Here is a 15,834-nt window from a genome sequence, read left to right on the forward strand (position 1 = left end):
AAAATTTAAGACAAATGGGACAATTCTTTTCTCTCATGGGTTTGTGAGTCTTTGGAACACTCTTCCTCAAAGGCTAGTGGAAGCAGAGACATCAAATACTTTCCAGGCAGAAAGTAGATAAATACTTCACAAGTGGGTGAAAGATTACCTGAGAAAGACAGGAATGCAGAATTGTGGTTGCAGCAGATCAGCCAGAGCAGGCTCGTGAGGGGCCCAAATGGCCTTCTCCTGCTCCTAATTCCTGTCTTCATACATATGTAGGTACAGGTGCAAGCAAACTCAGACACAAAGTCAATGGCCCAATGAACAAAATAATGATTTTTAAAAATTTCTTTCAACAAATTGTTTATGATTTCAAAAAACCCTCAGCATGAGGAAATAAGCCGTTTGACTGACAGGAATCCCAACCAGAAGAGTTTTTTTTTGAGTGGACCAGGAACTTCAAGGATGGCAGTAATGTGGGAATGGGACAGGGCAGCAGGTAGCAAGTGATGAATGTACCTAACCAAAGTTGGCAAGCCCTGGGTTACTCATTCTCAGCTATCAGTCTCCAGCTTGCTCACTTCCATATCTGTGCTGCTTCCTGAGCAGCTCTTTCCTGGATCTCGCTTACTTTGTAATCATTCATTCATTGCATTCGGTTCCATGTAGGAATCGGCAATTTGCAGAACAAACCCCTGGTAGGTAGCATTTTGATTAGCATTTTAAGTGCAAATTTCTGTCATATTTCCAATATTCTGCTGATTCATGAATATGAATGTGGTTGTCCTTTGCTGCTATGTGGCATCTCTGCACATTGATAATTTTGAGAAAGGGAAGAGTAAAGTAGTTTAGGTAATAATGGACCTGATAAATGTATTGAAATGGAGGTAAGCAAGGCCAACATTTTAATCTGCACTTTCTGGCAGTCATGGACTGCAAATCAAAACATCCAGTCCCCAACCTCATTAACCATCCCTTTGTCTCATTTTAAATTGAAGGAAACTTTGTTACATTACTTTAGACAGCAATATTTAACACAGTCTTTGTGTTAGGACACCGGTCTTAAAATTGTGTTGCATCGCACCCATTGATTTAAGCGCTGGGCAACCTTGTCAGATCTCAAAGTGGCAGGAAGGAAACATTCCTAAGATGGATGCTCCCGATTTTCTAAATCAGTCTTAAAGAGGATGTATTATAGCAAGGAGTATCAGAAGGGACTGTGTTATCTCAGAGAGTGCGAGCAGCAGTATGTTAGAGTGAGAGATGTGGTGTGTGAGGTGGTGCAGCTGACTGTGAGTGTGGTATATTAGAAAATGAGGTACAGGAAAATCAGAATGGAGTATTAAAGGATGAGGAATAATATTTTTTGTAAGTTGGTGGTATGGTACATCAAAGAGCAAAGGTTATCATATATCAGAATGCAAAATGTGAGGGTATGTCAGAGAGTGAAGATCACAGCCACTTGTGCCTCTTGATGGACAAAATTCACACACTCAGTTCTTCAGCCACTAGGAGGAGGCAGATGAAGGGGACCTTGGTGATAGCTATCCCTGTGGCAGACAGCAGAGAGAAGGCTCTGCAGTTACCAAAATCAAATTTATCTCCTTTCTTGAAGATGTTCCAGGCATGTCCTCCTCTTCCCAAACTGAAGTTGCTCTCAGGTGAATTTTAAAACTGCAGCAGAGATACCATGCACTCCCAAAGCCTTGTTCTTCCTTTAGTTGACATATGGTCTTTTGGATTTCTTTTCAGTCAAGGGTGGCAGCAAGGCCGGACTGAATAGGCTTCTGTGGAATGAAGTCAAGGGTACCAACATCAAGGAGAGTTTCACAATTCAGGAGGACCTCAAAATGTACCTTCCAGCAGGTGCTGGCTCCCTCTGGGTCCTTCATAAGTTCAAGTCCATCCTTGCCTCTCAATGGGGTGGGGTCTTGGGCTTTTGGATCATAGATCCAAAACCAGCCCCAAAGCTCATGCTATTGGGCTGAGCGCATCCCTGCTCTCTGTATGTGTCTGAGACATGAACCACTTAAAGTAGGCACCTTAAAGCACTAAAAAGTTCACTAATGCTGCCTCCATCAAATGCTGCAAATCCACGGGAAGGATAGGTAAACCAAAGTCGGTATTATCTCCCAGGCCAAAATCACCAGCAATAAACCGCTAATTCACTCCGTTGGCTCCGTTCAATAGGCACTGTGGTTCATGTGTTTCATACGAGACTCTTGATGCAGGCAATTTGTTCCAAGAAGAATTTACGAGGTGGACAGAGGAAATGTTTGAGGATGTTCCCAAAGCTTCCTTGAAAAATGTGCAAGATCCCCACCCACCTGGAAATCCCTGTCCCATGACCACTTAAAGTGGAGAAGAAGCATTTGCGATGGCACTGAGAGTCTTAAGTCCATGGGTCAGGAGCACACAAAAGCCCAGTGTAAGGAATGCCTCAACTTCCAAACTACCCACTCACCAGTCCTGTCCAACACCTCCTACCCAACCCATGGCAGAGTCTGTAGGTCTCACATTGGCCTCACCAGTCACCTCAGAACCCATAGAACTGGGATGGAAGCAAGTTACCCTCCACCCCAAGGGATGGTGTAAGAGGGTGGGGGGTGATGGTGAATGTTGGAGTCTGTGACCTGGTATATTTGAGACAACTCCTTGAAAGATGTGGTATTCTTGTGAAATAATTTTTGGAGTTTGGGGCAGTGTGTAAGAGACTAAATAGTTTAGAGTATATCAAATGTGTGGATTTTGGTATATTGGTAGTGAGGTGAACATAGGGAGAAAACACCACAAATTTCACAGAAAAATCGTCAGATGTCCTTTGGGAATTCATGCCTTCAACAAAGCCCGAGTTTGTGAAGTGTGGTCCTGACAGTTTGGCACTTGGTGCATATTGCCTGAAACGTGTAGCTCACCGAAGGCAACACCTCCCAAACCTACAATGTCCAACTCCTGCAAGGACAAGCAGGGCAGCCAGGTTCTCCATGCCCCACACAGAAGAACATAAGCAAGACCTGGCAATCCTCCTCCACTATCTGTACAGATCGTGGCTAATCTTCTACCCTGGCACTGTTTCCTCATATCCCTTGATCCCTTTAATATTCAGAAATCTACCAGTCTTTGTTTTCAATGAAATTAATGACCACCACTCTCTCCATGAAGAAATTGATCCTTCTTTGGTCGTTAATGCCGAATCCATTACTCTGACTCCTGGGGTTCGAGGCTTCTCCTCTAGAGGAGGCACCCTCTGTGCGTACACACTGTTGAACCTAGCAAGAATTCTGCAAGTTTCTTGTTCTTATATACTCAAGAAAATATAGGCCTAGACTTCTCTATGTCCCCTCACATATCCCAAAAGGCAGCGTGGTGAATCTCCATTGTGTTGCCTCTACAGTAAGCATATGCTTCTCTCAGGAAGGAGATCAAAACTGTACACAATACTCCAGGTGTGATCACACCCTACATCATTGCACCATTGGACATACAGCAGCCAATGCTTCTCCATCAATGGGTCTAATCCTGGAACTTCCTCAGCGACAGCTGTGTGAGAGCACCTTTGTCACACAGACTGCAGTGTTTCAAGGCAAAAACCAACACCATCTCCTCAAGACAGAGACACACTGCAGATTCCAGAAATCTGGACCAACACACAAAGGAGCTGGATAGATGCCCTCCATAGAAGCAGTCCAGCCCAGATAAGGGGTCTCGACCCGAAACATCGACTGTCCATTTCCCTCCGTAGATGCTGCCTGACCCGCTGAGTTCCTCCAGCTCCTTTGTGTGTTGCACCATCTTCTCAAGGGTTGGGCCATATGTGCGAGCCTTTAGCAATCCCTGGCTCCCAAGGGCACATTATCAGGAAAAAAAGGAAGGGAGCTGAAGAATTCCTTCCGCTGAAGAACTTTATTGCAAAAGAGAAAACTAGAAGGAAAAATAAACTACTGTTAAAAGGCTCATTGTAGAGGTGTGTAGCAAAAGCAAACCCACATACACAGGAGTCCAGGTGTTGAAATTTGAGCCCTGACAATTTTCCTATCAGTGTGGGAGTAACTAGGTTAGCTTTAAGTGATGCAATAGATTTCTGAGGCTCCTTGCAGTGCTCTTCCAGTCAGACACACATCGATTTGGTTCTCATGAGGATAGTTCCTTCCTGTTATCGATGGCTTTGAATTTGAATGGGAGATAAATCTGCCTCAGAACTCTCAGTAGAGTACCTAGTGAAATAAGTGGAAATCCTTCAAATTTATTTTTCAAACAGTTCCATCTACTGAGATTGTTAGTTAGGGGAAAACTCTACGTGCGCAGCTCTTGGTAGCTGCACACTTTTGGCTCCATCACGGTAGCCTAGTTCTTGATGAGCAAGTGATATGGTCTACAATTTCTTAATGCCTGTCTTTTCGTAAATCAACAGAGTTGGTCTGTGAATTTGATTTCTGTATTCTCCAGTGTAGCTTAATCCACCCGAGACCGACCAGCCCTCAGCACCAAGTGAAGAGTGAGCACTGTAATAGCTTTGTGCTTTTTTTAAATTCTCAGAAGGACAGCAGTCTGGAAATGTATTTATTCAGTATTGGATGCAAGCGTCACCTACATGTATGAGTCATCCCTAATTGCCCTTGGGAAGGTGATGGTGAGCTACCTTCTTGAACTGCTGCAGTCCCTGTGGTGAAGGTGCTCCTGTGGTGTTGTTGAGTCGGGAGCACCAGGATTTAGGCCCAGGGACAATGAAGGAATCTTAAGAGTAGTACATTAGTGAAGCAGATGTTTTTTAATGAAAATCCTCCAGTTTTATTGTCACCATGCCTTAGACTAGCTTTTTTAAAATATTTCATATTCTTTATAATTCCCCCAGCTACCATAGGCAGGTTTAAAGTGGTTTTTCTGCATTGTTAAACCAGATCTCTAGTTTATTAGTCAGCAATTTAACCACTGCACCTCTGTTCCCTCTCTGCAAACTGCTCAACTCTCTTCATTAATGTATATTTGTCCATCCATCCCCCACAAGTACTTTACTGCTGATGACCTACCTTTGAAATGTAATCACTATTCTGGTATAGGAAATACAGTGCAGAACAAGATCCCAGCAATCTTCAAATTGCTGATTAAAGATGAATTTCTATCCAGGGAACAACTGAAATGGACTGTGAAACAAGACATAGAAATGAGTTGTTACGGCAATGTGACACTGGCATCTGTTGGAGTAAATTCTGGAGAGGGAGGGTGAACAGCTAGAGGTTGTGGTCCATCCCAGTATCAATAACATACCCAGAAAAAGGCAAGAGGTCTTGTGGGCAGATTTTGAGTAGATAGCCTGTCCTGGTCAAATCGCGGAGATGCCATGGCCAAGAAAACTCACCAGCGCCTCGACTTCCTCAGGAGGCTAAAGAAATTTGGTTTGTCCCCTTTGACTCTCACCAATTTTTACTGATGCACCGTAGAAAGCATCCTATCTGGATGTATCACGGCTTGGTACGGCAGCTGTTCTGCCCAAGACCGCAAGAAGCTGCAGAGAGTTGTGGACACAGCCCAGCGCATCACAGACACCAGCCTCCTCTCCTTGGACTCTGTCTTTACCTCTCGTTGTCTTGGTGAAGCAGCCAGCATACTCAAAGACCCCACCCACCCAGGTCATTCCCTCTTCTCTCCTCTTCCATCAGGTAGAAGATACAGGAGCCTGAGGGCACGTACCACCAGACTTAAGGACAGCTTCTACCCCACTGTGATAAGACTATTGAACAGTTCCCTTATAAAATGAGATGGACTATGACCTCACGATCTACCTTGTGACCTTGCACCTTATTGCACTGCATTTTCTCTGTAGCTGTGACACTTTACTCTGTACTGTTATTGTTTTTACCTGTACTACATCAATGCACTCTGTACTAACTCAATGTAACTGCACTGTGTAATGAATTGACCTGTACGATCGGTTTGTAAGACAAGCTTTTCACTGCACCTCAGTACAAGTGACAATAATAAACCAATACCAATAAACCAATACCAATAAATGGAGAGATAATTAGATCAAGAGTTGGATAGATAGATAGAGAGAGAGATGGATAGAGATAGATAATCTATCTAGAGCTTTACTCTTACTGGAACATAGATGGTTGAGGAGTGACCCTACAGAGGTTTATAAAATTCGGAGGGCCATATAATAGTCAGGATCTTTTTCCCAGGACAGGAACTAGAGCTAAATGGCACAGGTTTAAAGTGAGAGGGGAGAAATTTAAAGGAGATCAGAGGGTGAGCCAGCATCAGCCCCATTTCAGCATGATTGACCCTCAACAGAACTGGGATCGATGTCCTTGTGGGAAAGTTTGCTGGTACTGTGATGGGAGGTTTAAACAGATTAGACAGAGGGTAGAATGCAGGAAGGTAGGGTTGGAAAGGAGAGAAGAAGATTGGGAGAGATAAGTAGACCATAACAAGAAACAAAAGTTTTCAGGCAGAACCTGTCTAAGAGAGGGTACAAGAAAGGGCACAAATGGGTCGATGGTAAGAAACTTTTCCCCATAGCAGAGCAATCTAAAACTCAAGGACAAAGGTGCAGGATAACAAGCAAGAACTTTAGAGGGGATGCGAGGAAGAACGTTTTCACCCAGAGGGTGATTGGAATCTGGAACACAGGTTTTCTCAAAACCTTTAATAAGTATCTGGATGAGCACCTGAGTCGCCAGTGTTTAGAAGGCTGCGGACCAAGTACTTGATGGTTGCCGAACGGCCTGTTTCTGTGCTGCATGATTCTGACAAAATGTCAAAGAAAAGCATACTCCACAAGGTTGTTGAGATGCAGGTCAACCCACAGTGGGACTACAGTGTCCTGACAGTCGCTGAGGCCTGATTAAAATAAGTGCAGGAATGGGTTCTGTGTATTCCAGGATACAAAAGATAGGAAAGGAAGAAAGAGGGAGAGTAGCATTACCAATTCAGCAAAATATTGCAATGCTGGAGAGAATGTCCTGGTACTATGAAGGACAAAATCTATCTGTTTAGAGTTAAGGAACAGTGGAGATGTGGAGCCCAGTTGGGGCAAGTATCACTGAAGGATCTAGGATCAGTGATTATAACATTAAAGGCCATTAAAGTGAACGTGTTGCAGCTCCAGCCTCGGTACGTTCTCATCAGGAAGAAGGGTAAGGAAGTTATAACTGGAGCTCCTCGCAGACCAAAAAGACAGAGAATAAAACAGAGCAGAATAAAAGAGCATATGACTGATAATGAGTGGGTACTAGGCTGATAACAGAAAGCTCAGAGAGTAAATAAGAAAGGAGATAAGTGTGAGGTGATGCACTTTGGGAAGTCAAATTCTGGTAGGACATTTAGAGTAAATGGCAAGGATTTTAGTAGAAAAACACGATGATGCTGGAGGCTAGGCAGCATCCGTGGAGAAAAGCAACTCATTTTCCATCTTGGAACCTTGCAGCCTAACGGCATGAACATTCAATTCTCCCACTTGAAGTAATCCCCACACCCCGCCCCCACACCTACCCCCAACCATGCCTCTTCTTGTCTTCCCCTTCCTAGCCTATCTTTCTTTCTTCTACCCCCTTTTTTGCCTCCTTACCTTTGACCCATCCCCCGGTGGATCTGCTCTCCCCTCCTCCCCTGCACCTGGCTATCACTATGTCTTACCTGCATCTACCTATCACCACCTTGTGCCCACCCCGCCTCCCCTCTTATCCACCTTTCACTGCCTTGATTTTCCCTCCTATATATTGGGCTTCTCCTTTTCCTATCTTCAATCCTGAAGAAGGATCCTGACCCAAAACGTTGACCGCCTGCTTTTCTCCACGGATGCTGCCTGGCCTGCTGAGTTCCTCCAGCATCATTGTGTTTTTCATCTAGATTCCAGCGTCTTCAGTTATTTGTTTCTCTAGGATTTTAGAAAAGTTGATGCACATAGCTCCCCAATTGTAGCAATGCGGGTGGATAGGGTAGTGAAGAGGGATTTGGTATGCTTGTCTTCATAGGCTGAGGCATTGATTATAAGAGTTGGGACATCAAATTGCAGTTGTACAAAACATTAGTTAGACCGCGGTCACCACACTACAGGGAGGATGTGGTAGCAATAGAGAGAGTGCTGAACAGGTTCATCAGGAAGTTGCCTGGAATCGAGGGCTGTAGTTATAAGGAGAGATTGGATAGGCTGGGTTTATTCTCACAGGAACCTGGGAAGCCAAGGGGTGACCTTATGGAGGTTTATAAAATTATGAAGGGCACGGATAGCATCAGAGTCTTTTTCCCAGGCCAGGGGAGTCTAGAACTAGAGAGCACAGGTTTGAAGCATGAAGAAATAAACAGAGCGGAGAGAAACTGTTCCCATGGGTGGGGCTGGAGAGGTCTTGAACAGGGGACAGAATGAAAGTAATTGGCAAAAGAACCAAAAGTGATGCAAGGAATTTTGTTTTACTGCAGCGAGTGGTTACATTCTGAAATGCACAGCTTGGAGTAGCAATGGAGGCAGATTGAGAAGGGAACTTGGTAAATGTCTGAAAGGAAAGAAGTTGCAGGGCTGTGAGTGAGGATAGGGGAATGGGGCCAGCAAGGTCGCTTGCACGTAGAGCCAGTAGGGACTTGACAGGCCAAACAACTTCCTTGTTGCAGCCATTCTGCGATTCTGTGGAGCATTTTATAAACTATGCTTTTATTATACACACAGGTTATCCCAACGGACAAGCTGCAGAAACTGTCTTAAAGACTGTCAGACAATATCTGGAGGAACACAGAAACTCAGTGAGTATCTGGACAGCTCTGCAAATAAGTTAGATCAATGGCACAAGCATTTTCCCACAGGTACCTTCCTCAAATGCCTCAGCAGCTATGAAGCTCAAGCACTGAATCTGCAAGCACAGAACTACCCATTTATAACCCCAGTGAGGATTCCACTGCTCAGTGGATTTCCTTTCATAAGAGGAGGAAGCTGCTTCATTTCTCCTTCTCTGGTGACTTGGAGGCTGGTGCCATGCCTTCAAGTGTGTGTGGCCCTGTTGCTCCTGCTCACCTCACTTGCAGTTTTTCACTGATGTGCGGTCGATGTATGAGTATGAGATCAGACCTTGGTGAGCTGATTTCTCAGAAAGTACAGCTTCATGCATGGTGTCATCTCTTTGAAGTCAAGCAAGGCTCTGATGTCCATATCATAATTGGCACCAAGTCCTGTTCAACCATAGCCCAGTGGCTCTCGGGTCTCTGTCTCCTGGCACCTCCATCTTCAAAGTCTCTTCCTACTTTTCAAATCCTCCCATGATCATATCCCTCCCTATCTCTCTGATCATTTCCAGTCCTACCAGGTCTCTGTGCTCCCCCAGTCCTGCCCTCTTGAATAAACCCAAGTTTAGTCACTGGATCATTGAGTCATAGAGCAATACAGCATGGAAACAGGCCCTTCGGCCTAACTTGTCCATGCTGACCAAGCTGCCCATCTAAGCTAGTCACATTTGTCCATGTTTGGCTCGTATCCCTCTGAACCTTTGCTGTCCATATGCCTGTCCAAGTGCCTTCCACTGCCAGGGCGCTGAACTCAGGAATTCTCTCCCAATACTTCTCTTTGCTGTCTTTGACCAAGTTTTGGTCAGCTGAACCAACATCTGGTTCAGGGTCACTTTTTTTTTGTTAGATAGCATTTCTGTGAAATAATTTAGGACAATTTTGCTATATTGATGCTGCTATGTAAATGGAACTTGTTGTTATAGCTTAATGGAAGCCTCAACAATCAGCCCCTTCAGAAGAGACCAGAAGAAATGAAAACATATTTTCACCACCTCAACTATCCACTATTTTGGTTTGAAAACTTCAGAGCACAGTATATTTCTCCAAGTACATTGACTTCTGTGCCTTGAATAACACGATTAATCATTGTGAGTGCTGGGAATACTCAACCGATCAGGCAGGCAACACCTTCTATTTTACTTCTGATTTCCAGCATCTGCAGTAATTTATTTCTGCAACTAACACCTTTATGATGCTGGTTTGGCTAAGTTAGACTTCAACTGTTCAGAGTGAACAAAGGAATTGTTGCTTCCCCACCCATTCATCATGTTCCTTGAAAAAAAGTTGCTGAGTGCTAGCAACTCGTGGGACCTCTGTCAAACTAGTTAGGAGTTTTTAATAATTGAAGAAGTGTGTTAAACCCAGCAGAAACATCCAGCACTGATTCTGTGTGATAGGGGATAAATAGAAGACTAATCTAATCTCACCGTATTTCAAAATCATCAAAATGTGCCTTGATTAAATCAGAACACATTACTCTCTCCCTGCTCAACGTCATTCCATATATAATTCATGGAAGTATGTTCCTTGTTTATTACTGTGGACTCTACCCATCAGAGTCCGAAATTGCCTTTCCTTTGCTCTTCTCTGGGCAAAATTTGTTTCACTCTCCCACTTATGTTTGAGGTTGTAAAGTTATAGGTGAGGAAGAGTGGGTTCATTGTGAGATGTCAAATTGGTAAATATTCAACAGCAAAAGACTGGTTGTAAAGTATCTCGGGACTTCCTGAGGATGCAATAACGTGTTCTAAAATTACATTCTTCCTCAAAGTGACAACCTACATTTGCCATTTTTAACTCTGGAGAAGCGTCAAGAATACTTGACGAAACTCCAAATAAGGAAGAAGGGGAGGCTACTCAGCCCCTCAAACCCACTTTGCCATTGAACAAGATCATAGCTAATCTGATTGTGCCAATAACTCTGCATTCCTGTCTAATCCTGATAAACTTTTACCCCCTTGCTTATCACAAGTCAATCTACCATTGCCTTAAAAATATTCAAAGAATCTGCTTCCACTGCCCCTCGAGAAAAACAGTTCCAAATACACAGTCCAAGGGAGTTCCAAACTTCTTCCAGACCCTCTGATGCAAAAAATAACCACATCTCCACCTTAAATGGGCAACCTTTATTTTAAGCACTTCTCAATTCTACCAGAAGCAGAAACATCCTCTTAACATCCATCCTGTCAAGACACCTCAAGATTGCATATATTTCAATCAAGTCTCCTATCGCTCCTCTGTTGAACATAAATCGTTATCAACTAATGCCAATAATATATTTACACTTCATTTAGATTGCAGATTTATTTAACCTCTGGCTAACTGTCCCCAGTGCATGTTACAAAGAGGACTGGGAGTCTGCAGAAACATTGAATTTGTTGCTAAACATTCACAACTTTAGGGGATGGTTTCATCCCTTCTCCATAGTCCATAAACAACAATGTGAATGGAACCACAATCAGTATAAAATGGACAATCTGAAAGCAAGCTCTCTGCAAAATTTGCACGTTCTGATCCTGATGCAGAGTTCCAACCCAAAACATCAACAACTCCCTTCCCCCTACAGATGCTGCTCCACCCACTGAGTTCCTTCAGCAGACTGTTTATTGCTCCAGACTCCAGCATCTGCAGTCTCTTGTGTCTCCATTGCACATTCTCCATATGACCACATAGGTTTCCTCTGGGTGTTCCAGTTTCCTCCGTAAGATGTACTGGTGGCTTAATTAGCTACTGTAAGTTACCCCTCCATGAACGTCATGGCAAAAAGCTTCAAAGGGGAGTTGATAGGCACATGTGAGAAAATAGGTTGTAGGGCTGCAGGGAAATGGGACTAATGGGATTGCTCCCCTGGGAGCCAGTATGAACCTGATAGGCCAAATGGCTTCCTTCTGTGTCGTGATAAATGTGTGCCACTAACTGCAATCAGTTATGTTTGTAGCTATGGCTTTTGTCTCTGAGTCAGTACATCATGGGACCTATGCTAGAGACTCAACACAAATATAAACCAATACTCCCAGTCGACAGGAGATAGGAGACTTCCAATTCCTGATTAGTGTTTTAACACCTTCAGGGGAAAAGGGTGAACCAGGAAGAACAGCAACCTTTGCTTGACAGTTTGTTTTTCTAGAATCAGAACTATAAATGAGACTGCCGTTGTGATTGACAAGCTAAAAGTATGTGTATAACAATAGAGAGAGAGAAGTCTATAGAACCAGACATTCTGTCAGCCTTTGAATAAAGTGTTTCTCATTATCACGCTGTGAAAATAATTTTTCCTCTGGAAGACTTTATTTGAATACAAATGGTAAATCTGATACGATAATAAGCAGATCCCTTTGCACAGTCAAGGTTTTATGCAGCAGGGACTGCGGGAAGCTTTGCACAGTCATTGCAGCATCCCGATCTGCTGCCTCTACCCTCATCCCTGGAGGCTATTCCTGACATTAATCACTGTCTTTGTGATAGAGCTTTCTGGCAGCAGTGTCCAGGTTGCCTCTCCTGCTTGTACCCACTTCCCCTTGTCCTTTATCAACCCTGGGTTCTTAATCCCATTCGGCCAAATTGTTAGACTGAGTTAAGTGAATCTGATTCTGCCTGGGCTGGCAGCAGAAGGATCATTAGGAAAGGTGTGAACAGTCATCACCGAGTCACCAGGGAAGGTAAGCTGTTTCATTTGGGGAAAAGGAAGACATTCAGCCCATCCTGACTGTGCTGATACATGAATCACAGTGTGTGCAGATGGTTCATCCACACTGGTGTAACCTCCCCATTCAATTGTCAGAGCACAAGGGAAAAGCAATAAATTGGCCATCCAACGAATAATGAAAGGTAGAAGAGTTATAGTTGACCTTGATGCTGTGCTCAGGATTATCCATTTTATTCATGGTGATATCCTTTCATTCACCCTCCCCAACTCTCACTGTAACACCTCCAGAAGCTTATTTCTCACATTTTCAAAATTTCTCATGAAATGGAAGGAAGCCATTTGGCCCTTCATGTCTTTACTGGCTTTCGGATCAATCCCATTCCCCATTTATTTTCTTTCTCTCCCATGTGCCCAGCCTGATTCTCCTACAGCCCACCTGCTCCAAGTAAGTTTACCAATTAACCTACCAACAGCATGTCTTTGGGGATGTGAGAGGAAACCAGAGCACCCAGGGAGGGAGGACGGAGAGGGAAGGAGAGGGGAGGTGGGAGCAGGAGGAAACCCACATGGTCACAGGGAGAATATGCAAACTCCACACAGACAGTGCTGCAGGTCAGGATTGAACCTGACTCGCTGGAGCTGTAGGGTAGCAGCACTACCTACTACACCACACTGCTGCCTCACAGCTCCAGTTTACTGTCAATACTGCATAGCCCATGTGTGCACCTTTACCAGGAGGCCTCATGTGGTGATGTTCTATCGGGAGTAGCTCATTACCTTTTGAATAAGTTTCAGTTCCCTTGAATAGAGATTAAGTGGTGATCAGAATGAGTTGAAGGAAATTAAAAGGCTATAGAGAAAGAAACTGTTTCCTGTGGTGGCTATGACCTTAAAATTCAAACCAGATAATTCTGGGGTGAAGACGAGAAGTATTTTATTCATGCATAGCTAGGAAAAATTTTATTCATAGGTTGGAAAAATTTGGAATTCTCTTCTTCAAGAAAGCCTGCTGAGACTGGAAGGTCAAAAGAAAATGTCAAAACTGTGATAGATATATTTTTATTAGATAAAGGTAAAAAGGGATATGGGACCAAGATGGAACAGGTCTGGGGATTTAGTGACCTCTTCCTTTTCCTATGTATGTTTTTGCTGTGCAGATGTTCCTGACTACCACAGTAAACACTGTAAATTTACATCTGCCATTTAAATGGCTGGTAAACATTTTACCGTACATGACATGCTATGGATTTGTTTCTTTTTAACTTGCAGTAATGTTTTATGTTGATTAACTTGAGGGATTGACATGCTGAAAAATTGGACAAACCTCACATATTTCAAAGACTGAGGAAGGACCATTTAACCTCTCAGAGCTCACCCCAACCATCAGGATTGCTGCTTCATCACTTGATCTATCTAAAGATTTAAAAAATTCTTTCAGCAAGAACATCTTTACCGAAAACCAGTGCTAGTTTTCCTCTAATGTAATTTCATTCTTCTGGCCTTCAATATTTGTGGTGGGGGGGGGGGGGGTGGTTGATGACCAAAGCACTCCCCACTCAATATCGTCTCTACAAGGTTGCCAGCACTGATAAAGGGGTCACTGTCTTAACTGTTCAACTCCAGCACCATCTATTGGCAGCTCAATACACAGAAAGTCATTTTGGGTTCAAGAAGGGAGTTGAATTGAGATATTGTCTCAAGCTTCAAGTACAAGGAGCAGTGAGCTAAATTTGTTCCTTCCCTCCCTACCTTTAAAATCTTCCAATCTCACTGTTCGTCTCTGCTTGACTGCCTCGTCAGGGAAGGTTTAATAGATTAATAACTGGAATGGGTGGGTGATTTATGAGCAAAGATTGGACAGGCTTGGCTTGTCCAATCTGCTGGAGTTTAAAGGAGTGTGAGAGGACTTTATTGAAACATATACGAGCTTCTTAACAGAGTTGACACTTAGAGGATGTTTCTTCCTGTGGGAGAATCTAGAATTGGGGGTCATCTACTCAAGACAGAAGGGATGCAATTTTTGTTTCTCTCAAAGAGTTTTGAGTCTTTGGAACTCTCTTCCTCAAAAAGCAGTGGGAGCAGAGTTTCTGAATATTTTTTATGGCAGAGGTAGATATATTCTTGATAAGTAAGGAGGGTGCAAGGTTACCGGGAGTAGATGGGCATGCGAAGTTGAGGTTACAATTGAACCAGCTATGATCCTATTAAATGCCAGACTAGGCTCAAGGGGCCAAGTGGCCCAATCCTGCTAATTCAGATGATTGTCTGTTATACCTGCTACTTCTCCACAGTTAAAAATGGCAAACGTAAGTTGTTATTTTGAGGAAGAACATTAAGTTGTAGAGCACATTATTGCATTCTCAGGAAGTCCGGTAACATTTTGCAACCAATCTATTGCTATTGAAATTATTCTTGCTGAGCAGGGAAATACAGCTGGCAACTTGTTCATTGCAAGATCAGCAACTGAGTGAATAACCAGATCACTTTTGATGGGCTGCAGTTGCAGAAAGGATGTCAGCTTTGACCTGTTCCCAGAGGAAGCAGAGCAAGGAGACAGGAAACATCACTTCCCATTTCACTTACGTCTGGAAGCTGGTTCTGTGCTTGTTGTAAATTCAAGGCCAACTCTCCACCTTTGGAAGAACCCTAGTATTCCCAGAACAACAAAAGCAGGAAAGCAGTCCTGCAGAATAAGGCTCCACACCCTTTCACCTGGCTGTTGGACCCACAACATGTCCACTTCCTAAAGATTATATCAGGAAAATGGGTCCCAATTTTGTTCTTGATTGGACTGACAGGAAAATAAACATCAGGCTTGAGTGCAATCAGTAAAGAAAGTTTTTAAATACTAAACACTGTACATATAATACAAGGTCACTGTCGCTATCCCCGTTATTTGATTGCTTATAATCTCAACACATTGTTAAGGAATGGTTTGGGGAGGAAAGTGCAGAATCCTGAGCTTCATGTATAGGACGGTGTCTATGGAGATGCTGCAGTAAAGCTTCCTGATGGTTCTTCTGTGAGAGTGCCATGCTTACGGGATTGAACAAGGTCTCAAACCTGAGCTGACGAAGGTGGATTCAACCTGTGTGGATCGTCCTCCCTGTTCATTGACCAGACCAGCCTGTGCCCCCTGGATTATCTCACCTCGCAACCCTTATGGACATTGGCCCGTTCAAGCACCTCCAGTATTAGTGACAGTTCCTTATTAAGTTTATCTGACTTGCATGTGGTTTGCCCTCTTAGTTCAAATCCTGGGATGATTTCATCTCAGTTATTGTCCCTTGAAAACCAATGGAAAATCATCTACAAGACTAATCACCTGGCAGCTATGAAGAGAAGGACTAGGATAAGTAAATAAGGAAGAAGAAAGGGAAGAGTATTATTACTTTTTCTCTGTAACATGTTACAGACTTTGGGCCAATTAGTTT

The 15,834-nt window shown here is 43.5% G+C and overlaps 1 protein-coding gene across 3 annotated transcripts in view; it reads left to right on the forward strand.

Moving 5' to 3' along the window:
• Positions 1 to 15,834, forward strand: part of LOC127586941 (ADP-ribose glycohydrolase MACROD1-like) — a 734,082-nt gene that overhangs the window by 690,888 nt on the left and 27,360 nt on the right. For all 3 annotated transcript variants that reach the window (XM_052044972.1, XM_052044974.1, XM_052044973.1), the window contains one exon: positions 8,645 to 8,718. In XM_052044972.1, coding sequence (XP_051900932.1) covers positions 8,645 to 8,718 — 74 coding nt within the window. The remainder of the gene's footprint in view (positions 1 to 8,644; positions 8,719 to 15,834) is intronic.

This window comes from Pristis pectinata, chromosome 38 (assembly GCF_009764475.1).
Source record: "Pristis pectinata isolate sPriPec2 chromosome 38, sPriPec2.1.pri, whole genome shotgun sequence".
NCBI classification, from domain to species: domain Eukaryota; kingdom Metazoa; phylum Chordata; class Chondrichthyes; order Rhinopristiformes; family Pristidae; genus Pristis; species Pristis pectinata.